Source organism: Spinacia oleracea, chromosome 6 (genome assembly GCF_020520425.1).
Source record: "Spinacia oleracea cultivar Varoflay chromosome 6, BTI_SOV_V1, whole genome shotgun sequence".
NCBI classification, from domain to species: Eukaryota; Viridiplantae; Streptophyta; class Magnoliopsida; order Caryophyllales; family Amaranthaceae; genus Spinacia; species Spinacia oleracea.
Window position 1 is genome coordinate 129,211,962 of NC_079492.1, and position 27,681 is coordinate 129,239,642.

General features: G+C 33.9%; 2 protein-coding genes across 2 annotated transcripts; one reads left to right on the plus strand and one right to left on the minus strand.

Moving 5' to 3' along the window:
• Nucleotides 1-661: 661 nt before the first annotated feature.
• On the plus strand, nt 662-2,071 carry LOC110787546 (uncharacterized). Its single transcript, XM_021992179.2, has one exon. The coding sequence runs from the start codon at nt 662-664 to the stop codon at nt 2,069-2,071; it is 1,410 nt and encodes a 469-aa protein (XP_021847871.2).
• A 6,916-nt stretch (nt 2,072-8,987) lies between these two features.
• LOC110787545 (uncharacterized) lies at nt 8,988-14,987 on the minus strand. Its single transcript, XM_056833925.1, has 7 exons — nt 14,853-14,987; nt 13,042-13,134; nt 12,680-12,865; nt 12,142-12,297; nt 10,422-10,475; nt 9,508-9,642; nt 8,988-9,382 (listed from the first exon to the last, which is right to left on the minus strand). The coding sequence occupies exons 1-7, from the start codon at nt 14,982-14,984 to the stop codon at nt 9,011-9,013; spliced, it is 1,128 nt and encodes a 375-aa protein (XP_056689903.1). The 5' UTR covers nt 14,985-14,987; the 3' UTR covers nt 8,988-9,010.
• Nucleotides 14,988-27,681: the final 12,694 nt, after the last annotated feature.

Genomic DNA, 27,681 nt, shown 5'->3' on the forward strand with positions numbered 1-27,681 from the left:
CTCAGCAATCCACTAACTCAAAAACCAACCAATAGAATTCTGATTCCAAAATTCAACAGCCAATAGGAAAACAGCAATATAATTACAAGGATCAGCCAACAAAAGTGGGCATCTCACTTTTGGGGGGAATTTTTTGGCAGAAAAGGGACTTTTCCCTCTAAATTTTTTTATATACATCAGGAGAGAGAAAAGTTTGTCCAAAAACAAACCAAAAAATACACAAACACAGAGCATTTATTCAAAACAGAGCATTTATTCAAAAACACAGAGCTTCATTGCACTTGGCTTCTTCTGCTCAGACAAAATGGAGGAAGATGCTGAATGGGAAGATGCTGCTTGGAACATTAATGATGCGTGGGTACCAGAATCAGATGATGATGGTGACCACATTGACGAGGAGGGGACTTTTTTCGACTTGAATGAAACAGCAGAGGAAACAGGGGACATGGAACACATAGTTTTTCCATTTGATCTCAATGAGACACCAGAGCAGCGTCAACGCAATTTTCGGCAACATGGGGGAACACAGGGTCATCAACGCAAGAAGAAGTCAAGGCTCAGCTGTGACACAAGGCTGCAAATTCTGATGTGGTTGTTGAACAACCATCGCAAAAGGGACAAAGACAAACCATATTATGGAGCATATATACATGTTGCTTAAATGTACAATGTGCATCCAAGAACAGTCAGAAGAATTTGGAAGCAAACAAGGGCACAAAAAGAGGCATTCCAGAGATACAACATGGCAACAAAGGCAAAAAATGCTGGCAGGAAACGCATTGAAGTTGAACAAGACACAATCACAAGCCTAACCATGGGGGACAGAACATGCATTAGGGATTTGGCAGAGATGCTCGATATTGGACCAACAACACTTTGGAGAATGATAAAAAGGGGTGATGTTAGGGCACACAAAAATCCCCTACATCCGGGGTTGCAAGACTCCAACATGCCACAAAGGGTCAAATGGGTCCTAGATTTACTACAAGGGGACAGTCCACAAACAAAGAGGCAATACCAACCAATGTTTGATTTTGTGCATATTGATGAAAAGTGGTTCTACTTGAGCAAAAAAACACAAAGGGTGTATTTGGGGAAGCATGAAAGGGGCAAATACAGATCGGGAAAGTCAAGCAGATTCATACCAAAGGTAATGTTCACAGCAGCAGTTGCAAGGCCTAGATTCAATGCTCAAAATGAATGCACATTTGATGGCAAATTGGGGATCTTTCCATTCACTTATCAAGAAGCAGCAAAGAGGAATTCAAAAAACAGAGACAAGGGGACAATGGTAACTAAAGTCGTTGAATCAGTCAGAAAAGAAGAGACAAGGGACATGCTCATCAATCAAATTGTTCCAGCAATCATGCAAAAATGGCCTCCAAGTGAAGGCCCAAAAACAATATTCATACAACAAGACAATGCAAAAACACACATCACTCAATCTGATGCATTATGGCAACAAGCACATCAACAAGGTGACTTCACTTTCATTCTAGTCCAACAACCACCAAACAGTCCGGACTTGAACATATTAGACTTGGATTTTATCAGAAGTATTCAAAGTTTAATGCACATGAAAATGCCAAAGGATGTTGATGACATGTTGGATGCAGTTAACCAAGCTTATTATGAGTTAGAGGCAAGAACACTTGGAAATGTTTGGTTATTATACCAATATGTGATGAATGAAATACTAAAAGCCAAGGGTTCAAATGATTATGATCTACCACATGTGAACAAGAAAAGACTTTTTGCTCAAGGAATTTTACCAATTCAAGTTATTGCACCAATGTGGGCAGTACATGATGGGTGGGACATGTTGTATGGAACACAAAATGGGCAACACACTGAAAATGCACAAGATATGCAAGAGGACAACAATGCACAAAGAATTACAAGTGAGGCAGCAATGGCAGACATTCCAGAGAGCTCAAATGCACAACAAAACAGAGGCAATCAAGCATGGGAAGACATTCCAGAGAGCTCAAATGCACAAGCAAACAAATCAAGTAAGAATGAGAAGTTTGGGAAGACATGCGAGAAACAAACAGAGAATCAAGGGGACTAAGGATCATGGGTTGATCAAAGAATACAACACTTTTGTGTTTTGGGAACATGTATTTTTCGGGGGACAAGTAGTCACTTTTGGAAGTTTGAATGTAAGGAATACATGTATGCAAAACATTTTGTAAGCAAAGTAACATTTTGAAATGAAATGAATGAATAGTTTGTTAAATTGGTTTGGTTCAAGTAATATCATTGCATTAAAAAACACATTCACATGCACATTCACATATCAACCAGAACTCAACATGAATGATAACAAATGAAAGAATCATCATAGGTCAAACAACATAAGATCTCAGATTGTCCCCAAGCATCATTGACCGAACCCTTTCCCATAATACTTAGCTCCTGAAAAGCATCATTGATGCTAATGGTGCACGAGTATTATTGAAAAATAACATGGTTTCAGCCTCATCAAAAGAAGTGTCATCATAGATCACACATAAAACCAATAAAGGTAGCAATATCAAACAAACATAAATTTTTTTTAGAACTCAACATGGCAATTTCATTTAGTCAAATGTTGTGGACATATACACAAAAGGATCTCAAAATGTCCCAAAGAATCACAATCACAAATCCAAGAAACAAACACTTAGTGCCGGAGAAGCATCGTAATTGATATTAATGGCAGCAAATGAAAGACTCATCATTGATCACACACAAAGACAAATAAAGGGGACACAATCGGGAATCAACATAGAAATGAATAGGTTTCCCGGTCTAATGCCAGTTTATATGTGTTACGAAACTATCCGTTTCCTAAGACATGAAAACTGGCAAAAGATCGAAAACCTAAACAAATCAATTAAACATGGTCAAACATATTCAATCACAGTTTGTAACACAAAAGGATCTCAGAATGTCCCCAAGCATCACAGTCACAAATCCAAACTACAAACACTTAGCGTCGGAAAAGCATTGTAATTGATACTAATGGCAGCTCGAGTGTTTGAAGTTAATTGGATTTATTTCTCAGCAATTGATAGACTCATCATTGATCACACACAAGGACAAATTAAAGGGACCCAATTAGGAATCAACATAGAAATGAATAGGTTTTTCGGTCTAATGCCATTCTATATGTGTTATGAAACTATTCGTTTCCTAAGACATAAAGACTGGCAAAAGATCAAAAAACCTAAACAAATCAGTTAAACATGGTCAAACATATTCAATCACAGTTTGTGACACAAAAGGATCTCAGAATGTCCCCAAGCATCACAGTCACAAAGCCAAACTACAAACACTTAGCGCCGGAGAAGCATCGTAATTGATACTAATGGCAGCACGAGTGTTTGAAGTTAATTGGATTTGTTTCTCAGCAATTGAAAGACTCAACATTGATCACACACAAGGGCAAATTAAGTGGACACAATTAGGAATCCGTTTAAGGATCTCAGGTGTCCCCTAGCCTCATTGAAGCATATTATCTTGGCTTCTCAGCAAATTGAAAGACTCGTCATCGATCAACACAACAAGGTCAAACAGGGTCAAACAGGGTCAAACAGGGGACATTTCTTCATGGTTAACACAACAAACCAAACACATCAGGGACATTTCTTCATGGTTAACACAACAAACCAAACACATCAGGGACATTTCTTCATGGTTAACACAACAAACCAAACACATCAGGGACATTTCTTCATGATTAACACAACAGACCAAACACATCAGGGACAAATTCATCAATAAAATCTCAAAAAGGGACCAATTCATCAAGTAAATCTCAATCCATAGACATTTTTACAAGCTAAAACAGGGACAAGTTCATCAACTCATTTCAGCATTTCATATCATCATTTCATTTCATCAATTCATCTCATGATTTCATCATTTATCATGTCATCATCATTTTTTCATTTCATCAAGTTCATTTCATCAAGATCAAATGGGGACCCATTTAACATTTGTCATCATTTGTTCATTTCATCAAGATCAAATAGAGACAAATTCATCAAGTAAACATCATGTAAACATCATTTCTCATGCATCAAACAAACAGGGGCGAATAACAATGATTGAAAATCAATAAAACCCTCCAAACTCCACATGCATCAACACATTCTCCTTCAACAACAACAAATCCAACCCTTGCCAGCAAGAGATCACACTTGCTGGCCTACAATCATCAACAGCTAAACATGCATGCTAAAAGGAAAGCCATAAATAGAGAGAGAGGGAAGAAGAGAAAACTGCCCCTTGTAGACATGCAACACCAACAAAGCTAGGACCTCGAACATGCACCATCAGATTTTGAGCCACTGTTATCGGGATCGCATTTCCCTTTGTTAGAAATTAGGGTTTCAGACCCCCCAACATCGACACCATCAGGGGACTTAGGTGGAAGTTGATCAACTTCATCATCAGGAATTAGGGTTTTAGATCCGCCAGGGGACGGTGGCGGTGGCGGTGGCGGTTGACCCTCCACCGTTTTTTCAGATCCGGTGGAAGGAGAAGCACAGAAAGAATTATATCTTTGGCGTAAATAATTGAGATATTCACCACTATAGCTGTGATCGCCTTCACAATACTCACCAAGATCGCAGTGCTCATCGGTGCACTGATACTCAAATGACTCCGTCCTGACGACGTTATCATCGGAAGAGGAAAACCCATGAAAACTCTCCGTTTTTTTTGAACCCATCAAACCAGAAACTCAATCAAATAAACAGAAAACCCAGAAACGCAACCAAAAAACCCAGAAACTCAACCCAGAAACTCAACCCAGGAACTCAACCCAGAAACTCAACCCAAAAACGCAACCAAGATCAATCAAAACCCAGAAAAACGCAAAAACTCAACGATCGAATAAAGATCTTCAACCCAGAAACCCAGAAACTCAACAAGATTCGAAAAAAAACCCAGAAAAACCCAGAAACTCACCAAAGAATCAAGATCTTCAACCCAAAAAAACCAGAAACTCAAAGAAAACCCAAAAAAACGCACATGCAGACACTTTTTTGAAAACTCAGATCACAAAAGTAACCCAGAAACCCTAGATCTTCCAGATCTTCAACCAATTAAACCCAGAAAACAAAGAAACTCAATCAAATGCCAGAAAACAACCCAAAAAACGCACATGCAAACAATTTTTTAGAGAGATCTAAGCAAGAAAACATCAAAATCAATAGAGAAACCACTTTTTATAAGGTTTTAATCTCAGAAAACCCAAAAAACTCAAGAGATTTTTTTGAATTCTAGAGAGAGAAGGAGAGAAACCAGAGAAACAGAGTGAATATTTGAGAGAGGAAGATGAAGAAATGAGAGGAGAGAGAGAGGAATACAGGTGATACAAGGGGTGGGTGGGGGGTTATATGGGGGGACAATTAATGGTCCCCATTAATTCCCCAACTCCCCATGTCTGACTCCCCTCTTTTAAAAAAAAATTCATTTTTTTTATTATTTTAATCTTTTTTCGAATTAAATAATCAATAGAATTAGGTAATGTTTGTAATTGTTTAGAACTTTAGGGGTATATTCGGAAAGATTTTATGTCCAAAAATAAGAAGTGGACACTTAAAAGGAAACGCCATATTTAGAAAGTGGACACTTATTTAGGAACGGAGGGAGTATAAGTTTTGTGTCTTTGTCGATTGTCTTTTTCTTGTAAAACAAAATTGTTTTTTTATGCTGACTGTAAAATAAATAAAAAGACCTTGTCGTATGGTCATCTAATTAGAGTAAACTATTAGAATCAATAACCAATGTGAGGTGGAATTAAACATAACAACTATGATCTTGATTTAAAGAATTGTAGCCAACTGAAATTACTCCTAACAATTCTTATAACTTATAAGTTTGACAAACCAAAATGTTTAGATAACGTAGTTATCCTAGAGGATAAAATATCATATGAGATAGAAGTGTATAAGACGTATAAATCCTACGAAGTATAGAACATCTAGTTTGTAATATAAATAGAGGTGTTTGCCCACGAATAACATAAGACAAATCAAATATAATTTTCCACATATTTTAGCACAAAATACATTAAGGATAACGTCATGTGCTTATATCATAATAATGAAGTTTTCTTTAGGGTGAGTTTATCTCAATCGGTGAGTTTTGAGTTGAGTCTCGAGTCTAAGTCTTGAGATAATGTAGTAAAAGAGTACATTAAGTCTTGAATTGAGTTTGAAAATCCTATTTAATTATTTTTTAGGATTTTAGTTGAGTCCTTAATTGGCGATCGAGTCTGGGGATAATGTGTAAAAATAGGGAGAGTCTTGTCATCTTGTGTGAGTCTAAATAATGAAAAAGTTAGTGAAAAACTGATTTGACAGAGTCTGGAGATTTGTGGTGAGTTTGAGTGATAAACTCACCCTACGGGGGGAACAATGTTAGGACTCACTAAGGTTTTTATTTTTATTTTTATGCAAAAGAGGGGAGAAGCCCCTATAGTCCGAGGAAGTTCATGCGGCTAACCATTCTTTGTTAGCAAATTCATAAAACAACAAAAAGAAAAAAGAGGTAAACGACAAATCATGGAACAACGGTATTTTTTTTAAAAAAATATTGGCACTTTTTTCAATGAAATGGTACTCTTTTTCTTATAACGAAATGGTACTTATATATTTTTGTCCTTTTTCTCCTACCATTTTCTTCTTTTGTCTTCTAGCTACTGTAATGTAAATGGCTTTACGTCACAATTAGTCGTCTCGACATTCCCTAGTAGTCCCGTACAAACAATGTTCGAACTCACATGTGAAAGGGAAAATTGTTGGGTACTTTCAACACCTCTTCCAGTTCATATTCCTCATTCAACATCAATTCATATTTAATTCATATATTCATTCAGCCCTCTTCTACCCCATCCCCCCTAACACTCAATATTAATTCACCATCTAATTTATATATTTTCTTTTCAACCTTCAAATTTTCCCTCAATAAAATTATCACTTTAAAAGATCTCTTAACAACCACTATATAATTTCCTCAAAAAAATAAAAAATTAACCACTATACAATTGCCCGTTCATTAAACGGACTTAAAAGCTAGTTAATGTTAGAACACACGTGCGAAAGGGTTTTCCGTGTGTGTTGTAAAAAATAATTGTCCTATGTCAGTGAAATAGAAAGAAGGTGACTAGTTTACCTATCTAGTCAAAAGGCGAGTCGGGTCGGACTGTGAGCTAAAAAATCATCCCAATATGTAGAGCTGATTTTGTGTGCCCAAAATTTGCTATTTTAAGCCATTTTTCAGGTTGGGACAATTTTATAACTAAAATTGTAGCTTTAAGTTTCCTAAAATCCACTAATTTTATATTAAAAAAACGATGGGTTGTGCCAGAAAAAATAATCTGCCCAAAAATCACTATTTTTGATCGTATCTGGCCAAACCAGCAGGCCGAACTCAAGACATTCAGGTCTTAGTGTATAAAATTGGTAAATCACTCCACCTACTATCCTCGTTTGTCTTATGATGGGGTCACAATTTCTCCTGTAGTGGGCCATGGCCGACCCCTAGGGGCCTAGGCCCCAACAATTAGAGGTTAGAAAATTGCATAATTGTGAAATTTTGTTTCCTATTAATATTGCTTAGCTTGGGTGAATTTTATATTTTTGAACTGAGTTGATGATGTTTTACGGTGGATAGGTGAATTGCCAATAGGAACTTCTGAGGAGGAGTTGTTATGCATTTCTATTTTCATAGAGTGTGTCAAATGACCAACTCAACCAAAAGTTTAAGCTGATGGTTGAAGTCCCAAGATTAGTTTTATACTCTATCACGCCCCCTCACATGAAAGCCCTTTGGGCTTGAAGGGTGGATGTAGCATAGGCCTCTTCATACCCAGCGCGAAATATCCCACTTAAAAGGAGGGGTGGATGAGATTTGAACCCGTGGCCTTTGCGTCACGTTAGCTCTGATACAATGTCAAATGACCAACTCAACCAAAAGCTTAAGCTGATGGTTGAAGCCCCAAGATTAGTTTTATACTCTATCAGAGTGAATGCCAGTCTTTTATTAATGTCTCAATTCATTTCTCATTTTTAATTCCATATTTAATTGTTGATCTGGACCATGATTATCGAATTAGTTGAAATATTATAATGCAGGGGCTACTGATTTTTTCTATTCCAAAATTGGAGTTTTCCTGAAAAAGTTGGTTTTGAACTATAAGTTTTAGAGACTTGACCAAATTCGTTTGAAAATGTTCAAATGCACCAAACTTTGACCAATTTATCAAGAAGGATGATTGACAAGAGTTGACTTGATTTTTTACAATCCACTCTCAATAGGAGTCAACTACGAGAATCATGCTAAATGACGTTAATCGGTTTTTGAATATTTGAAAATCGAAATTCAAGAGAATGCCCTATGGCTTAGAACATTGAATTTCGAAATTAAGGAGTCGCCACAAACATTTAAGGGTCGATTTGGGAAGACCATGGCTCTTTGGTTAAGGTAAGAATCGAAAATCGAATAGAGATCCGGATTTGGGAACGAGACACTTATTTAGATTGATTTGAGCATGAAAATATTCGACACAAGTATCGTTTTCGTATAGAAATTAAATCCTAGCATGATACTACTTTGACGAGTTTGGATGCATATTAGAAATTGAATTTGCTTGGAGAAATATGAAATGGGCTGGCCTTGGGCAACCCAATAAGGAGTTGAGGAGGAGAGTTTAGTCAACTTTATAAGTCTAAATGTCTAATGGTCGTCGAATACTAAACCAATCGGTAATAATGGAGGTGACTACACAAGCTTATAAGGTGATATTTTCTGTCCTGTTTCTCCAATGTGGACACTCACATGTGAGTAATTTCAACAAAGTAAGATGCTGCTAGCCTGCTACTGTATGTATATAGGTGAATGCTTGGTTGCTTTCTCGGTCTTGTATGTAGTAACATTCTTAAAGTTTAATTCAACAATCATAGCAATAATTTAGTACAATAATCAAATTTATATTAATAATGTTGTTATGAAACTAAACATTGACAGGAAAAGGACCACCATAGTAGATGACTTTACCATGGTCTTGGTTGGTAACAACAGCATTATATTCAGGATTATTTGTAAATTTTTCTATATCTGTAGGAACCACAACATTATGTGAATCATCTACCACCGAAAATTTGCAAAACGCAAAATTCTTCTTATCTGGATATATATCAGGATAAGTCCCAGCTCCCATAACTGGAGCATCTATAGGTTTTACTGTGTCTTGAGAATAAACTTCTCCTCCACATCCTGCATAGCTTGCTCCATTTTTCATACCTGCAAATATATTCTGAGGCCAGAACCCGAGTTCTATGTTGCGCGATGACACTTGAAGGTAATAATTCCCATCCTTTGCATCCTGCTCGATATCATTAATCATTGGTAGTTCAAAACAATTAAAACGGAAAATGTAAAGATCTTTTTGAAACGGACGGAATAACTGATACTAGGTACAAGTATATATATTTACGTAGATTACATTACCTGATAAACAAAGACTGGATATGTGTAAATTGGTCCTGTAATGTTGGATAATGGAGATAGTATAAAATTGAGGGGAGTGTCTGGTCTTGTTACTACGAACCCGCATTCCGAATCGAAACAAAGTTTATTGTTTGCCTGTAATTTAATCATAGATTAATTAATTCGTTGATAACATCAATCAATATACTTGGATTAGAAAGTAATTAATGACAGTGCACTGCACTTATAGCTGGAGTTGGTGTTGTTAAGGTTTTGGTGCACCCAAATCATAGTCGGTGTTGAAACAAATTTTGCCTTATAAATATACAATGGTACAAAAAATTATATATGGAGTATAGCGGTTTTATGTATAAGCCCCAACATCTTACCAAATAATACATCCGTTTTAAAAAGATCTTTACACTTTCTGTTTTAGTCTGTTTCATAATGTTTTTTATACTTTGCTTTAGTCTATTTTTGGACATGAAAATTTAATATCTTACCCTCTTACTCCACACCATTTACAACTCTCCATTCATTTTCTCTTACTTTATTCATCTTTTTCTTACACTCACCCAACTTTTTACACATTTCTCTTACATTATTCCTATTTTATTATATTCAACTAATTTTCTACTTTTGTCTTAATATTTGTACAAATAGTAACCGTAAAGATCTTTATGAAACGAAAGTAGTAGTTAGACAAAGTGATTAAATATATAGTGCAGTTACACTATGTTATTGCATGTATACTACAGTATATCTTTAAATACTTAAAACATCAGTAATCTTATGCGTTTCGGCATCCCCTTTAAAATAAGAAGTGTTAGTATTTGATTTTTATTAGTATGTACTCCGTATTATTTTTGTGCCGAGCTCATACCTTGTATATCGAAAAAGTTAAGGTACCAAGTGTCGAAGTGAGAGAGTCTTACATTTGCATAAATGAAGAACCTTGTTTGAGTGTCACCGTACTTTGCTGGATTAACCTATCATGGAAAAGATGTAAAATAAATGTTTACTTATTTTTCCAGTTAAACTTATTAAATCAAGCCATAAATAACCTTAGTAATTCAGTGAAAACCAATTTAGTCAATGCCTAACTTTTTTTTCCTAGTGAAAGAATGACAAAAACAATTGTGAATCACTACAGCCCAAATTCTAATTTGTAACTCCCAACAGTTGTAGCCGGATAATAGCTTGAATTCATAAAAGTTTTTAAGCTTGTAGCTAGACTATTGGAGTGAAAATTATACGGAGTATATAACTAGGTTAGTTCTCGTACAACGCATGGATAAGACTAAATATATTTTCTCTATTCTGACTAATTTATTTAAAATAATATTTTAATAAAACAAAATCATGTCAAAATTTATCATGGGTTGTTGGAAAATTAGAAAATTATTAGTTATTCGAATTATAAAGTGATTATGTAACTGTTCCTTTTAAAATTGAATGATATCCATAACTGTAACCATACCCGTACCCGCTAGATAAAATGGAAAAAAAATAATAATAAAGAATGTTTGTTTGGGTATGGACATATAATATAATAACACCTTATTTTTTAAAACTATTGCATGTAGGCTAAGAGTATAATTAATTTTTTTTTGAAAAAGGCTTATGAAAACCAAAATACTATCTTGCTATTACGGAGTAGCAAATTACTATGTATATTATAAAAACAATAACATCATAAAAATTATGATTTTTCCATTGTTGACATATATGTTTCAAATTAGTATTAATATGTTAAGTTAGATTCTTGCCATAATACACATGAAATCGTAATGTTGGGGAAAAAAAATAAGAAAAAAAATCAGAAAATTAGATATTTTAAAAGATTCTTTAATTAATTAAAATTTTATTTTAAAAAAATAATCTAAGGACACACCAAGAGATGACATGTGTCATTCCTGGTATATATTAAAAGGCATTTCCATGGTTTGTATAAGATTTGAACATAAGACCTCAAGTTACAAACTAGATCATTTTCCAATTGAGCTATGACCTTCTTTTATGTTATCTTTGCAAAATTAATATTAATACATGCATAAATTGTGAAAACAAATCTAGACATAATTTCATTATATAATATACTCCGTAATAATAATTAATTGTTGTTATTTATTAAGAAAAGCACAATTCCCTTGCGTTATTTATTAATACTGTTTTTAGTTTAGAATTTGTAATTGTCTATAAGATCTTAGTGTTATTAGTATGTAGCGTAGGTTTGTAAGACTTTTATATTTGTAAGTTTGAGCCTATGTCAAAAAAAAAAAATGTTGTTCACATACTAATGCTAGGCATGGCCCGGACCCCAAATACTAGTTAGTTGTCAAATAATTAATCGACAAGTGAGACCAATTTAAATAACAAGCTAGTTAGTTGCTAGCATTGGAGTACAAAATTGCTGAAAAATGAAATAACTTAGAAATATATGTGGCATAACAAGCTAACTGTCAAATTAGCTTGCCATTAGAGTAAAAAACTTTTTTTTTTTTTTTTTGAGTGATTTTAAATTTTCTTCATTGGAATTTAATTTGAAAAGTCTCTTTTGATCGGTAAAATTAATTTTTGTTCAAGAAAAAGTTGTTGGGCAAACTGAAAATTGATGTTAAAGCATAAAATTAAAAATTGTTTTGAAAAACTTACCGTCCAACCAGCAATAATAGAATCAGTACCACCTCTGAGTATGATTTCAGCAGAAGTATACTGGTTTGGTTTAACTTGGGGGTTCCAAGCGCTCAATACTCCATTAGCACCATAATATTTCTTCGACGGGTCGTTTTTGGTTTGACCCAATGCAAACTACACATTAAACCAAGTCAATAATTAGGTCTACTAATATATATATGTACGAACCATCTAGGGACGAAGGGAGTAATAATCGAATGTTACAACGAATTTTGTTAATAAATATGCATGGGAGGAAGAGAGGTTGTTTTTTCGCATATCAGATATGTGTGGCAATACACATATCAACTAAAAGACAAATAGCTAAAAGACAAAATATGAAGTACCATTTTGCAAAAAAAAAAGTACCATTCTGTAAAAAAAATGTACCATTTTTGTTTTAGAAAATACTATTTAATTTCTTTTTTTCTTTTTCCTATTTTGTCTTTAGCTATGATATGTATTTGCAAACACATATCTGATATCCGAAAATACTTCATCGGGAGGAAGAACTTACAACAGTTCCTGAAACGTTGTGTTCAGGAAAACGTGAATCAGGGTCGTACTTATTCACTCTTCTTATAGGAACAGTTCCTGAAGGGCAACTCTCACCCTTGAAGCGGATCATATCCAAAAACATATCATTCTTTGTCAAAGAGTTGGTGTTTTTTCCGGCCATTTTAGGTTTTGAATTAGACCTCGTCTACACGAAAATGTAATTAAAATCAGATTATTTTAATACAACTACTCTTTAGATAGTCTTTTGCATGATGACTTCACCGAGTATTTAAACAACACTCTCGAACCTAAACATAAATATTGATAAAAAGTATTTAGTGCATCGTGTAATTGGGGCAAACACTAGTTTAGCATTCATACCGAAGGATGGAAAGTATGATTCTTCAATAGAGCATGATTAAATGCCGGTTGCTTGTAGAAATCTATGCAATCATATATATCTCCGTATTCTGTCTGAAGAAAAAATATTGATAAGTTGTTAATAGGATTTACATGAGTATGAAAGATTAATTGGTTTTATAAAAACCAAAAGAAGTAATCATAGTCTAATTTTAGGATTGAGGAACTAGAAATGTTCTTGAATTTTTGTCATGTACATAAACAATTTAAATTGAAAAAATAACACATGTTATATAGTCTCGCCTTTAATTATACCAAGTTAATATTTTATTTACTACTACGTATATATTTTTGAAATATTATTTTATATAGAAAAAGGTGATGATATAAGTCACAAGTTGCGACAACATTTAGTTGTCGTAATCTTACGTGTCGGAGTTTAATTGGTACATATAGGCGCTACATAGGATATGCGTCATCGGAATATTTTTACTATCAATGCAATATTTTTACTATGAAATACGAAGTATGTAAATAAGGTAGTTGATATAAAAAAGGAAACAAATTAGAATATTAAGACTGTCCTACCTTTTTGTGACACATGTATAGTAATATGTTATACTTCCTCCGTTCCAGAAATATCGCACAATGGTTGACTTTTACTCATCTAACCCTTACTTTGACTTTTAATATCTCACATCGTGTGCAAGAAAAAATTATAAAAAATTAATATTTAGAAAATATATAACGATACGAATCTAATATGACCACAAATGACTAAAATTTCAGTACATACAAATCATAAAAAATGGTCAAAGTCGTAGTGTGAATAGTTGTAAAAAACAAATAGTGCGATATTTCCGGAACGGAGAAAGTATATGTTAAATATTTTAATTTCCAATTTAAATTATGACACATAAACATGTCATATCATCATTGTGATACGGCTTAAAAGTCGCATGTTGCCACCTTTATCATTTTCGATAGAAAAATTTGTCACAAAAGTCCTTTTATAGTGTCATTTTTGTGACAAAGAGGACCTTTTAAAAAGTTTTAAAACAAGGAGGGGGAAAAAAGGTTGTGAAATGCAATGGGATCTCACCCCATTTTCCGACTTTTGACCAAAACTTCCATTTTCCAACATTCGACCAAAACTTCCAGCGATGACCAAACGCAATTTGTGCACATGTCATTAGAAAAACTTTACTCAAAAAAAATTCCTATACATGACCTTCTGAAAAAAAAATGAAAGAAAAGGCCCCAAAAAATCATTTTGGTTGTGGAAATGGGACCTTGAGCCAAATTTATGCACATTGGGGAAGTTTGCATTATATTTTTCTATCTTATTCTAATTCAGATCCCCCTCATATATTAACTACTCCGTATTAAGTTACTCTGTATATGTCTTGTTCCACGTATCTCCACTACTCCATAAGAACCAGGGTAAATTTGAAAACCAAGATTAATATGTTTAATACTCCTTTGACATGAAGGGGGTATAACAGGTATGAATACTTTTTTCGGACATTTCAAAATAGTTTTGAATTGAAGAAGTACTTGTTTAATTAATGAACGAATAGTGTTCTTGCGACGAACAATTAAGGAGTAAGTTGCAATTAATGAAACTAATTGCAACTTACATCACAAGGCCACGTTGAGAAAAAAATTCTTAAAAAAAAGTAGATTTTTCTCAACAATCTGTTAAATAAAACGTCGTGAAAAACTCATTTAAATCTTGATCCGCTTTGACCAGACTATTGTTACAACCCCTATAACTAGAGTGATTTATAATTGATGAGTTGTAAATGACAATTTCTACTAGTATAAACTACCTTAATTGTCTTGACGGCATAATTTGGTCCTTCTTTTTCAAATAGCCTCCTTCCCCAAGAATAAGTGGGCAAATTCGATAGTAGAAAACATGCGTAAAAAACATACACAAACAACTTTTGTGTTTGTACCATCTTCTTGACTTCCACCCTCCAATATTATCCTGCATTCATGAAAAATTATTGTCAAACAATTCTCATGAAAAATTTATTGACTTGAAAAATAAAAACAAAATGGGTGTATAAATGGGAAAAAACAAAATCTTGTCTAGCAAAGGGGAAGAAAATACTTACCAGCAATATAAACCGTGGCTATGGTTGAGGGCCTGCAAATTCTATATATAGGGAGTATTATTATATGCTATGTAAAAATTCTTATTTAAGAGTGGTATACAATAAATTAAATATTATACATTGGAGTAAAAATTAGCTCAAAATGCTTAAAAATTACATAAAGCTGGGTAAAAATGATCTGATGTATAATACATTTATTTTACATCTTATGCGTACAAGACCTTTTGTATTTTATGTATGTTGAGATTTTGGTACGGTGTAACTTATTTGCCAATTTAAGTTATATGGTTTATTATTTATTTATTTCCAAATTTTTAAAGTGTTCATACATTATCAAAAAGGAAACAAATCAAAAAAAAAAGATGTTTCAGGATTCAAAGATTTTGATATTTGTCAAATACAACTAATCAGCATTTAATTTGTACACTTCTTGTCAAAGACTACCGTTTGTAAAATGTCAATTAAGGTCCCGTTTAGTTCATCTTATTTCTCCTGATCTAATCTGGTCTGATCTGACCTGTCTAATCTGGTTTGATCTGATCTGATATGATATTAACTTATTTTTTCTGATCTAAACTTATTTTTTCTGATCTGAACTTATTTTTTCTGATCTGATCTGGTATGGTCTGTCTGGTCTGGTCTGGTATGGTCTGATCTGGTCTGGTCTTATATGATATGATCTGATTTTTCAGAATTAAGTTTAAACAAAAATCTACATTTAATAATATTAAATGACTTATTTGTAAAATAAATATTACACAAATTTATAATATTGTTATTATTTATTTGACTTTGCTCGTGATTCAACTATTCCTTATATTAGATAGACCTAGACATGATCTAGATAGATGGGTTATGATGTGGACATATCAATTCTGATCTGGATATGATCTGTACAGATCGATTCTGACTTGGGGATGATATGTACAAATTTGGTTCTGATCTGGATATGATCAGGACAGATCGATTTTAATATCGACATGATCAGTACAGATCTGGACATGATCTATACAAAGAAGGCATAATCTGGACATAATCTGTACAGACATGTTCTGATTTGGACATGATCAGGACAAATCGATTTTGATCAAAATAGTTCGATTCAAATTTGGACATGATATGGATATATGGGTTCTGATTTGGACATGATCTTTGTATATCAATTCTGATCTGGACATTATTTATATAGATCAATTCCGATCTGGACATGATTTGTACAAATCAGTTTTGATCTGGACATGTTGTACATATCAGTTCTGATCTAGTCATGATCTGGACAGACTAGTTCTTATCTAGACATGATTTGTAAAAATAAATTATGATAAGGACATGATCTCTGCAAATCAATTTTGATATGAACATAATCTGTACAGAGTCGATATCTAGACCAGTTCTAATCTGGACATATCGATTATGATCTGGAGATCTGTACAAATCGGTTCTAATCTGAACATATTGGTTCTGTAAGGATTGTAAATGATTGTAAGGATCGAGTCTGATCTAGACAAGATCTTTGCAGATCTGAACATGATTTGTACATGATCTGTATAGATCAGTTATGATCTGGATATTATGTGATCATACTGGTTCTAGTCTGGATATATAATGGTTCTGATCTGTAAAAATCAGTTCTGATATGGACATGATCTGATCATATTGTTTATGATCTGGACTTAATGGTTTTATTTTGGATATGATGAATTTGAATATTTTGTTAATGTTTTTTTATGCCTTAAATAATAGATTTTAATTGCACCGACAACAACATTCTTTTTTATCAAAGCAATAATAATAATAATAATAATAATAATAATAATAATAATAATAATAATAATAATAATAATAATAATAATAAGGGGCTATCAGACTTCGTTCCGGGTCGGGTTGTGGCGGTTGCAGCGCAGCGGAAGCAGGATAAGTATGCGGCACGTTGTAGGGCTTTGGGTTGCGGTTTCTTTCCTTTTTCTTTCTCTTCTTTTGGGGAATTAGAGAAAGGGGTTGTTTCGTTGCTGAAGCGGGTCCAGACGTACTCCATGGCTCAAGACATTGGGGCACGGGCAGCTGCCCACATTTTCAGCAGGATCGGGTTCGCCATAACTAGAGGAGTGGGGGCCGGCCCAGATTGTATCTCGGCTCCCCTCCAACTTCTTGTAGTTCACTTGATCTTTGTAGCTTGTTAAGCTTGTAACGTTTTGGTGTTTTCCTATAATAATAATAATAATAATAATAATAATAATAATAATAATAATAATAATAATAATAATAATAATAATAATAATAATAATAATAATAATACTAATAATAATAATAATAATATGGTATGGTATGGTATGGTATGGTATGGTATGGTATGGTATGGTATGGTATGATCTAATCTGATCTGATTTGGTCTGATCTGAACTTATTTTTTCTGATCTGATCTGATCTGGACTTATTTTTTCTGATCTGATATATATGATTTGGTCTGATCTGATTAAACCTGAAAGAAGTAATAAGGTCCTGAAATAAGGTGAACTAAACAAGGCCTAAGCCACATAGGTTGGTTATCGGATCACATCCAACTAGTAAGGACCAGTTCTTTTGAGCTGAAAAATCTTGAGATTAGACTAAATTAAATTAAAATAACTAAATTGAAATTAAATTAATTGAACTGAAACTAAAATAAATTAACTGAACTGAAATTAAAATCCAGAATACTCCTGTACTAATCTAATTAATTGAAATGAAATTAAATTAACTGAAATCAAGTTAAACTAAATTAACTGAACTACATCAAATTAAGTACATTGAATTAAACTTATTAAAAGCTATAAATAACTAATAATAATAATAATAATAATAATAATAATAATAATAATAATAAATAATTACTTTAAACTATACAAATAATAATAATTAGAATGATAATAATAACAATAATAATAATAGTACTATTATTATTATTAATTAATAAAATAATAATTATACTAATAATAATTAGAATAATAAAATAATTATAATAATATGATATTATTATTATTATTATTATTATTATTATTATTATTATTATTATTATTAGTCTAAATTTTTATTCTAATTATTATTATTAGTATTAATTATTAATGTTTACCTTCAAATTTTTTTTTTATTAATATTTGTTACTCCCTCTGTTCTTGAATGTTAGTCCTCTCTCCATATTGAGATATTTTTATTTGTTAGTCTCTTTTGGAATTTTCCTTATTTTTTTAACATTTATCCTCATTATACCGAGTTCAGGCAAAGGTTGGGGTCCAACCTTTAGGATTTTTCACCTTTAAGGACCCCAACTTTTTTTTTCACCTTTTGGGACCTCATTTTCATTTTCCGGTCAGTTAATCATAGTTTAACTCACCGTTAACCATACTAACATTCAAACAATGAGTTAAGTTAAAGGTTAGGGTTTGACCTTTTGATTTTTTCACCTTTAAGAACCTGAAGTATTTTTTTCACCTTTTGGGACCTCAATAATAATAATAATCCCAATAATTTTTTTGTCAATTGATCGACTTTGTTAGCATTTAATAATAATAATAATAATAATAATAATAATAATAATAATAATAATAAACGTTTTTTTTTCCTTCTCGGCTTTTGGTGATGCCCTCGAGTTTATGTCTAGCTAGGGTGACCAGGGCTACTCAGAGTAACGCGGTCAATGCTAACATTCGATCTTTTATTTTTATACGGTTGTGTTTTGCCTCGAATAAGGGTGTCAAGGGCAGAGTTAGTTGCTAGACTCTCATCCAACTTTGTGTATACGTTTTTTAAAAATTTTTATTATAATAAAAAAACAATAATAATACTAATAATAATAATAATAATTCATCTTTCCCAAACACCTTTATACAACTAAAACTATATACATAGTAGTATTCTTCTCCAAACTACATAGATAATCTTCCCTCGTTTATAAGAACTTTAATAGTTGAAACTTAATTTACGTAATACAATAACTGATTTGAGTATGTAATAGAAAAATTTAGGTCAGAAATTTTAGTTCGGAAATTGCTCATGAATTTAGATCGAGTTAAGCATAAATAACTTTAGTACATGATCAATTATAGGCATCAATTTAATTAATGGTCTTTATTCTCATAAAACAACCAAGAACTAGCATGATCTATACTTAACTTGCAATCAAAACCATAATTCATTTAAAATTAACTCATTTTCATTATTTATACATTTTTTGGTAGACGTTATTAATATTTTTCAACAAATCATAAATAATAGCGAGGATACCATCAATGACGGATCTTCCTTACGGCCGAAATTTTTTGTAATGTATTTTTAGTTTGAGTATAATTATATATACGGAGTATTTAACAATATATTGCTTAATTCTTCTACTGTACTCCTCGTAAAAATGTTTAAGATCCTCTATTGAATACCATTACTGAATATATAAAATGTAATGAACTTGTGAATAATTATTTTCCTCTTTACTCTTTAGATTTTTCGATGCCCAAATCAACTTATATATGGGCTAAGTTTGTGAATTAAGTTACGTATTATTTTAATTTTAGCTTATTATATTAATGATTAGAAGTTTAATAATAGTAATTGGAATTACATGGAAAAATTGATGAGGTCTCAAAAGGTGAAAAACGGAAGTTCAGGTCCTGAAAGGTGAAAAAACGGAAAGGTTAGACCTCAAACTTTTGATGTGCTTTAATCTTTTAAACAAAGGACCTAACATTCTAACCCAAGGACCTAACCTTTTAAACTACTCTAGTTAAACTCGACCGGAAAAGGGGAATGAGGTCCTAAACGGTGAAAAAAAAAAGGTATAGGTCCCAAACGGTGAAAACCACAAAAGGTTGGACCTCATGTATTAGCTTAACTCTCATTATACCCTTATAAATATCTAACTTAACCATTGGTTACTCCCAAATAAATCTTTATCATTACTGTACGTCTATACCCCTTAATTATTTATCTCTCCTACCCACATAGGTTAAGATTCATGTGACAAGTGTACTTAAGTTGAATTGTCTTCGGTGGCAGAGCCATGATTTTTCTTTTTCGGGTTGTCGACAATGGCGTATCCAAGTTTTTAGGGTGTTGTGTCACCATGGTTCACAATACACTTATATACTAAAAATAATGTATCATCCCAAAAGTAATAAATATTCATATTACAATCAAAGACCTACAAAATTATTACAACTGTTCTCTACGAGTTTCATAAGGGAAATGAATAACTCGATTTAAGAGACCAGGTATTTAAGTATCTAGTCTCTTAGATTTGAATACTGGTCTCTTAAGTTTATCACATAGTTATATCTACATAGTTATATCTGCATGGCTGGTGGGGGTTTTAGTATCACATAAGAAACCAGTTCTAGGTTATAACAGGTCTCTTAACTCTCAACTATATTTTTTAATTTTTTTTTTGGGTGGTCAGTTGACCACCCTTGCACCCACGTGGCTCTGCCACTGATTGTCTTAAATTTCAAAAGGGACTAACATTTAAGAACATAGGGAGTATTACTATAAAAAAAATTATTTTATTATTAATAATAAAAATTTAAAGTAAACTAAAATTAAAATAAACTGAAATTAAAAATCATGAATGCTCCTGAACTGAAATTAAATTAACTGAACCGAAATTAAAGATCCTGAAAATAAGGCATAAATTCAAAACAACTGGACCTAACAATAAAAATGATATTCCTGAGCCGAGCCGATAAGTTCGTATACCCAAACTTCGGGTATCTAAACTTTCAAATTGGGTACCGATATGATATTCAATTAAAAAGTTCAAACTTTATAACTAAATTATTATAATACTATTTAAAGACTAATTTCCAACATAACCATATGATTTCGAAAAATTACTACTCCGTGATAAAATTTATACTAGTATGGGTCCGTGCTAATGTATGAGGTTTTTATAAAATTAGGAAGTAAATAAAATAGTGCATTAGACTTAAAACACTTTCTCTATAGATTATAATGGTAATAACACAAAAAGGAAGTAGTTAAGAAATTAATAAATCAATGATATATCTACTTCTATATGAGAAATATTTTTTTAATGATGTTAGACAATTAAAATGTTGGTAAATGCCTAAAATAAAATTCCATATTCTAATAATGTAGCATAAGTTATAAATGGGTTTAACCGTTTAACTGAAGTACCTACTTCTTTTAATTAAATTTATCAAATATACATCAAATGCAGAATTAAAAAATGACGTTTTCTATATTTGTTGGATTGATTCGAATTCTTTTTCAAGTTATTTCATAATTTTTGAAGATTTTTTTCGAAATAGCCAGTCATACTTATATTTATGTTATTTACATTCTAAATATATACAACCTGATTTTTTTTTCTTTTTTTAGTTTTCTTATTTATTTTTATTTATATTCCATTCATTTAATACAAATTTTTCTATTTCTTTTTTGGTGAATTGTTATTTTTCCTTTTATTGTTAGTTTGAATTTATTTTTTTCTTGCTTGATTAGTTTGTTTTTAAATAGCCAGTCATTATATTTATGTTAATTTTCATTCTAAAGTTATACAACCTGATTTTTTTTTTTTAGTTTTTCTTATTTATTTATATTCCATTTATTTAATACAAAATTACTATTTTTTTGTGAATGGTTGTTTTCCTTTTATTGCTAGTTTGAATCCTCTTTTTTTTTCTTGCTTGATTAGTGCTTGATTAATGTTGTGAATTGATTAGTATGTTGCCTTTTGAGTGGGTATGATGTGGCAATTGACGTGAGATAGGTGAGAAAGGAGCATTGGGGGTTTTCTCACCTCTCATTAACCATCACTTTGCTTTCACTATATAGATTTACTCAAATTAATTATAAAGTGATTATTAAACATTTTAACCTTTTGAAAAATATTTAAGTTGGAAAAGAAAAAGAAAAATGTTTATCGGATTAGTATTGGGTAACCGTTACTTTAATTTCCAACTATTCTTAAATGCACGCGATTCGTGCTCGAATATATGTAGAAAGTGCCAGACATTTTTTCAATGTTTTCAACTTTTGTGATTTCAATTGAAAATTACTTCGTATATAGTTAGCATTAAAGAGCCCCAAATCTGAAATTAGAGAAATAATTAAAGCTCTCTAATATATTGTAAACAAGTCCAAAATAAAAACTAAGTTTGCATAATGCATATATCATTTTAGAGCATCAAATATCAACATCAAGTAATTTTTTTTCTTTCCTACACGATATCAACTTGTGTATAACAGTTTTACTATCTTATGAGCTTGACATCGGTACACGATAATTGTGAAAACAATATTTATCCATATATACATTGTGTACATTTTTCCTATACACGCACAACGAATCATGTAAGATTACGTTGAATAATAAAAATCGTGTGCATATAGCTATTTCTCTGGCCTTTGGGTATTTTCTTTTTTAGGGAAAATAATTAGATCAATTACGATCCACAAATTAAATGATTAAAATTAAGTCAAATAAAAAAAAATCAACTCACTTTCTTAATATCCTCGTATTCACAATTGCTTTTAAAATAAAATCAATACGTACACATAATGAGTTATTTACCAAATATATTGATTGTTCCTTGATTTAATTTATTAAAATACATGTTTCAAGAGTTGAAATGGTAACAATTATAATTGGATAATTTTTAGGCATGATTGAGTAATATTTCAAGAAATGAGCTATACATTCCTTCAATTCTAACACATACATTTGTGTAAAATTGAATTATTTAACTTCATTTGAAATTCCCTCAAATTTAACTATTAATGAATAACAACAATTTAATTTGAATTATAATTTCCTTGATTAATCTTGTCCCACACATTCACGTATAATTGCATCGTGTAGAGTATATTACTACCTGAAGGCTGAAACTAACAAAACAATTTACATAATTATAATTAATTGAGCTTAGCTTCATGCCCACAATCTTTTAGACACATAGGAGCATTGATGCATTGACAATATGTATAAGTGACTTTCTCTTTAAAATAACGTTGATGTGGCAAAAAATACTTGCCTATCCAGGACCTATCATATCATGACACGTGGCACCAAAAAGCTTAAAGCTCTTTGCTTCAACTACGGTCCAAGAGCAGCCGAAGGAATAAGTTTAATTAGCACTATTATAAGCCCAATATGAAGAGGCCAACTAAGCCCTCTAGTTGTACATGTCAATGACACATGTCCTTCCAGGAGAAGCTAACCAATCAAATATTTAGGTTTTGGGGACAATTCCCACAATTCTAGCCCTATAAATAGTCCGATTCCCAAGGTGAAAGGACACATTCAATTCTCACCTAACATTCCTATTTTGCTCTGCTTTCTCTCTAAACACTTTCTCTCTCTATCGAATACTTATTTAGGCACCGAAGGGTACGAGAATATTCTTGTTTTGCAGGTTGTCCAAAAGATTATGCCAGCTCATACCAGATACCTCCATGGAAGGTGAATACATCAGCATCCAGAAAAATCCCACATCATTTGGCGACGTATGTGGAAGGTACGGTAGCATGACAGACTTCCAACCTATAGCAGAAGTTTAGCAGCAAGACGGGGACCCAACCGCTGCCTCTCCTCTAGCGGGTATAACGACAGACCCGCCCGTCTCAGTAAGAGCACTGGAAAAAATTCTAGTTGGGCTTCAGAAAGACATCAATGTAGCATGGCAGACATAGATGCAACAATCCCTCTGGGAAGCGATAAGGAGAACACTAGATCAAGATGTTAACCCCGAACCAAGATGCCCACAAAGAATGGCGCTTGGATCCAATGTATGGAGAGAAGGAGAGGATCAAATCATGATGGAACCAGAGTCGGCAAGAAGAATATCTGGACGAGCAAACGACAACCAGACACAAATTAATCAATTACAACATCATCACTTTTAATATGGGTGTTTTCCCCTTGATGACAACACGTGGAGTAGAGGCGTTAAATCGCCCATACGCTCAATGTGAGGTGGTGCTAGCAATCAAGAGTATACAAGAGTTCAAAGCCCCCGACCCGGATGGCTTCCAGCTAGACCTGATCAAATGGCGGGTCGGGACGGGCCTAGGCTTAAAAAATCAGTCTGTTGTGTCGGACCAGGCCGGGCCGGGCCAAGATTCGGGCCAAAAATTTGTGCCCAAACCCGCTATTTTCGGGCCTAAAATACCGGGCTTTTTGTGCCATTTTAGGACCGGGCCAAATTTATAACTAAAAAGTGTAGTTTTGTGTTCTCCAAACCCGCCCAAAAAAATTTTAATTTCGGGCCGGGCCAGAAAATTCTGCCCAAACCCGCAAAAATTTCGAGTGGGTCGGGCCGGGCTAGTCTTAATCAGGTCTACTTCCAACCATTATTTTATCAAAGATATTGGGATGTGGTACAAGACAATGTCACAAACCTTGTTCTCGGCATGGTAAATGGCAGAGATTTCTCAAATGATTTCAATAGAGCTTTCCTTGTTTTGATCCCTAAGGTCGAATGTCCATAACGAGTGTCTCAATTCCGCCCCATTGGCCTAAGTAATATAGTATACAAGGCAGAAACCAAAGTGTTAGTTAATCGTCTAAAACCGGTGCTACCTTCGCTCTCATATCTCCTACTCAATGTAGCTTTGTGCCTCGTCGTCAAATCACCGATAATATCATTATTGTTCAGGAGATGCTTCATTCAGTGAGAAAGAAACAAGGAGAGGTAGGGCTCATGACAATAAAAATAAATTTCCAAAAAGCTTACGATCGTATGAGATGGAGCTTTATTCGAAACTCATTGATTGAGCTTCAGCTACTGCATGGTATGGTCGATGTTATTATGAAATGTATAACCTCGGCGTCCCTCCAAATTTTATGGAATGGTGAAACAACAGATAGCTTTACTCTAACTCGGGGAATTCGGCAAGGCGATCCTCTATCACCATATATTTATGTGATTTGTATGGAGCGCTTAACCCATTTAATTGAGAAAGCGGTACAATTGGGGGCATGGAAGGCGGTTAAGGCGAGTCGCAATGGGCCTCATCTCTCGAATTTAGCCTTTGCGGATGACTTGATACTATTTAGTGAGGCGTCGTTGGATCAAGAAAAAATCATAATGGCATGCTTGGATCAGTTTTGCAATATGTCAGGTAGCAAAGTCAGCAATTCCAAGTCAAGAGTGTTTTTCTCGCGCAACACCAAAGACGAGTATAGACAGGGAATTTGCAGTGAACTCCAAATGGAGGAGACTAGTGACCTGGGTACTTATTTAGGGGTGCCCACAATCAATGGTCGTACTTCCAAACGAGAATATCAATTTTTGGTTGATAATATTAATAACAAGCTTGCAGGGTAGAAATCGAAGCTGATGTCTCTTGCAGGGAGGGAGACACTCGTACATTCCTCACTTAGTTTTATACCATACTATACAATGCAGACTACAAAACTTCCCCGAACTACTTGTGATGATATTGATCGTATTTCTCGTAGGTTCTTATGGGGGGGGTGTTCTGAAGAGAAACGGAAGATTCATTTGGTGGCATGGGATTAAGTCACGAAGGATAAAGAGAGTGGGGTACTTGGTTTACGAGTTTCGCGCCAAGCCAATGCTGCTTTTTTATCAAAGTTAGGGTGGAGACTCTTGGCAAAACCAAACTCTCTTTGGTCGAAAGTTCAGAGGAACAAGTACTGTGATGAAAAATGTTCAGTAGATATGTTCAAACACAAACCAGGCTCCTCAAACGCTTGGAGAGGTATTGTAGACAATGTGGATGTACTAAGACAGGGAGTGATTCTGGTCGTTGGAAACGGTAGGGGCACGTCGTTTTGGTTTGATCGATGGGCTGCTAAGCATCCGTTGATAGAGGTAGCAACAATCACCTCCCATGGGGACAACCAAGAGATGACAGTGCAAGAATACTGGGATTTGAACATTGGGTGGAAATGGGAGAAGTATGTTGACTTCCTACCTCCTACAATGCTCTAAATCATTGACTCCTTTGAACTGGTGGAAGATGAAGACGTTGTGGACAAGGTGTACTGGAATGGCTCAACTACATGGCAATTTACAATTAGGTCTGCCCTCAAAATTATTAGAGGAGTGCAAGAATTAGGTGTCACCAAAGAATGGAGCTTTATTTGGAAGCTGATAATTCCACTACGACTACGGTTTTTCTTGTGGCTGGTTCTTCATGATCGAGTCATGACAAATGCTAACAGATTCTTGCGACATTTGACAGAGAACCCACGGTGTTATGCGTGTGGTCATGTAGAAGAGAATATCGATCATGTTCTTCGGTCATGCCCAATTGCCATCTTGGTTTGGAGAAAGTTCCCAGCTCTGAATGATCATGAATTGTTTTATGATCCATTTAGCAAATGGGTTGAAAACAATGTCCTTAATGATGGCACTAGAGATGAGAATTGGTCGGTTGTTTTTGTCACGACTATGTGGTGGTTGTGGAAGTGGCGAAACCGTAGGACTTTCTATGAAGAAGCTGAAATTCCAGTTGATCAACTGGGGTTTATAATGGCCAGAGTTAATCAAATACAGCCAGCCATAGACAACCAAGAAAACATAGAGGGTTGTAGCGCAGAGAAACATGGGTAAAGTGGGAGTATCCAAGTGAGGGGTGGGTCAAGTTGAACACGGGTGGGGCTTCGAGAGGTAACCCAGGTGCAGCAGGGGCGGGGGGTTTACTCCGTGGTGATCAAGGTGAGATATTGGGGCTGTGTTGCAGCCAACTGTGGAGTTTCGACGAGCACTAGAGCTGAGTTCTTAGCAGTATTGCGTGGGTTAGCTTATGCTTGGAACAAAAGCTTGAAGAGGTGGTACTTGAAGTGGGTTCTATTGTGGTGGTTCAAAGTCTGCTAGGAGACTTAAAATCAAGCTCTCCAAATTATCATATCGTTCGAAGGTGTCATGAGATGGTTCGAAGGCATGAATGGAAGGTTGTGATCCAACATTGCTACCGAGAAGCCAACAGGGCGGCAGATTGGCTAGCTAACTACGGTGTTGGTCTCAATCCCAAGTTAGTTATCATGGAGGCGGCCCCGGCGGGTCTTCGAACCATTTTATTGGAGGAGTTGGGCGGAGTGGCACTGCTTCCTCGAGTCCCTGCTATTGCAGCTTGATGATAGGCTTCTTTGTTAGTTTTGTAGTTTCGTTTGCTGTTTTGCTTTTCTTTCTTGTTTTCTAGTGTAATTTCTATTTCTTTTTATGGATAACCTCCTCTTTTACACCAAAAAAAAAAAAATGCAAGGCTATGAACCGAAATCTTTACACTCCCAATCTTATCTCTAGACGGTCCAAAGGCTGCAAAAAATTATCCATCCTAATAATAGCTCTTCATAACTGTCGTTAGATGAGCAGCCTCCTATAGACAACTCTTCCCCGTTGGAAGGTAGCGTACTTCTAAGAGATTGTGCATAATCTAATATTAAGTATATAGATAAAGGAGATACATTTGCTGGATTATTAGAGCGCCACGTAGGAAATCTAATGATTTCGGCCAATAAAAAATAAATATTTCTAATTATTTTGGAATTAAAACAGCCGGGTGGCACGTAGATAAATAA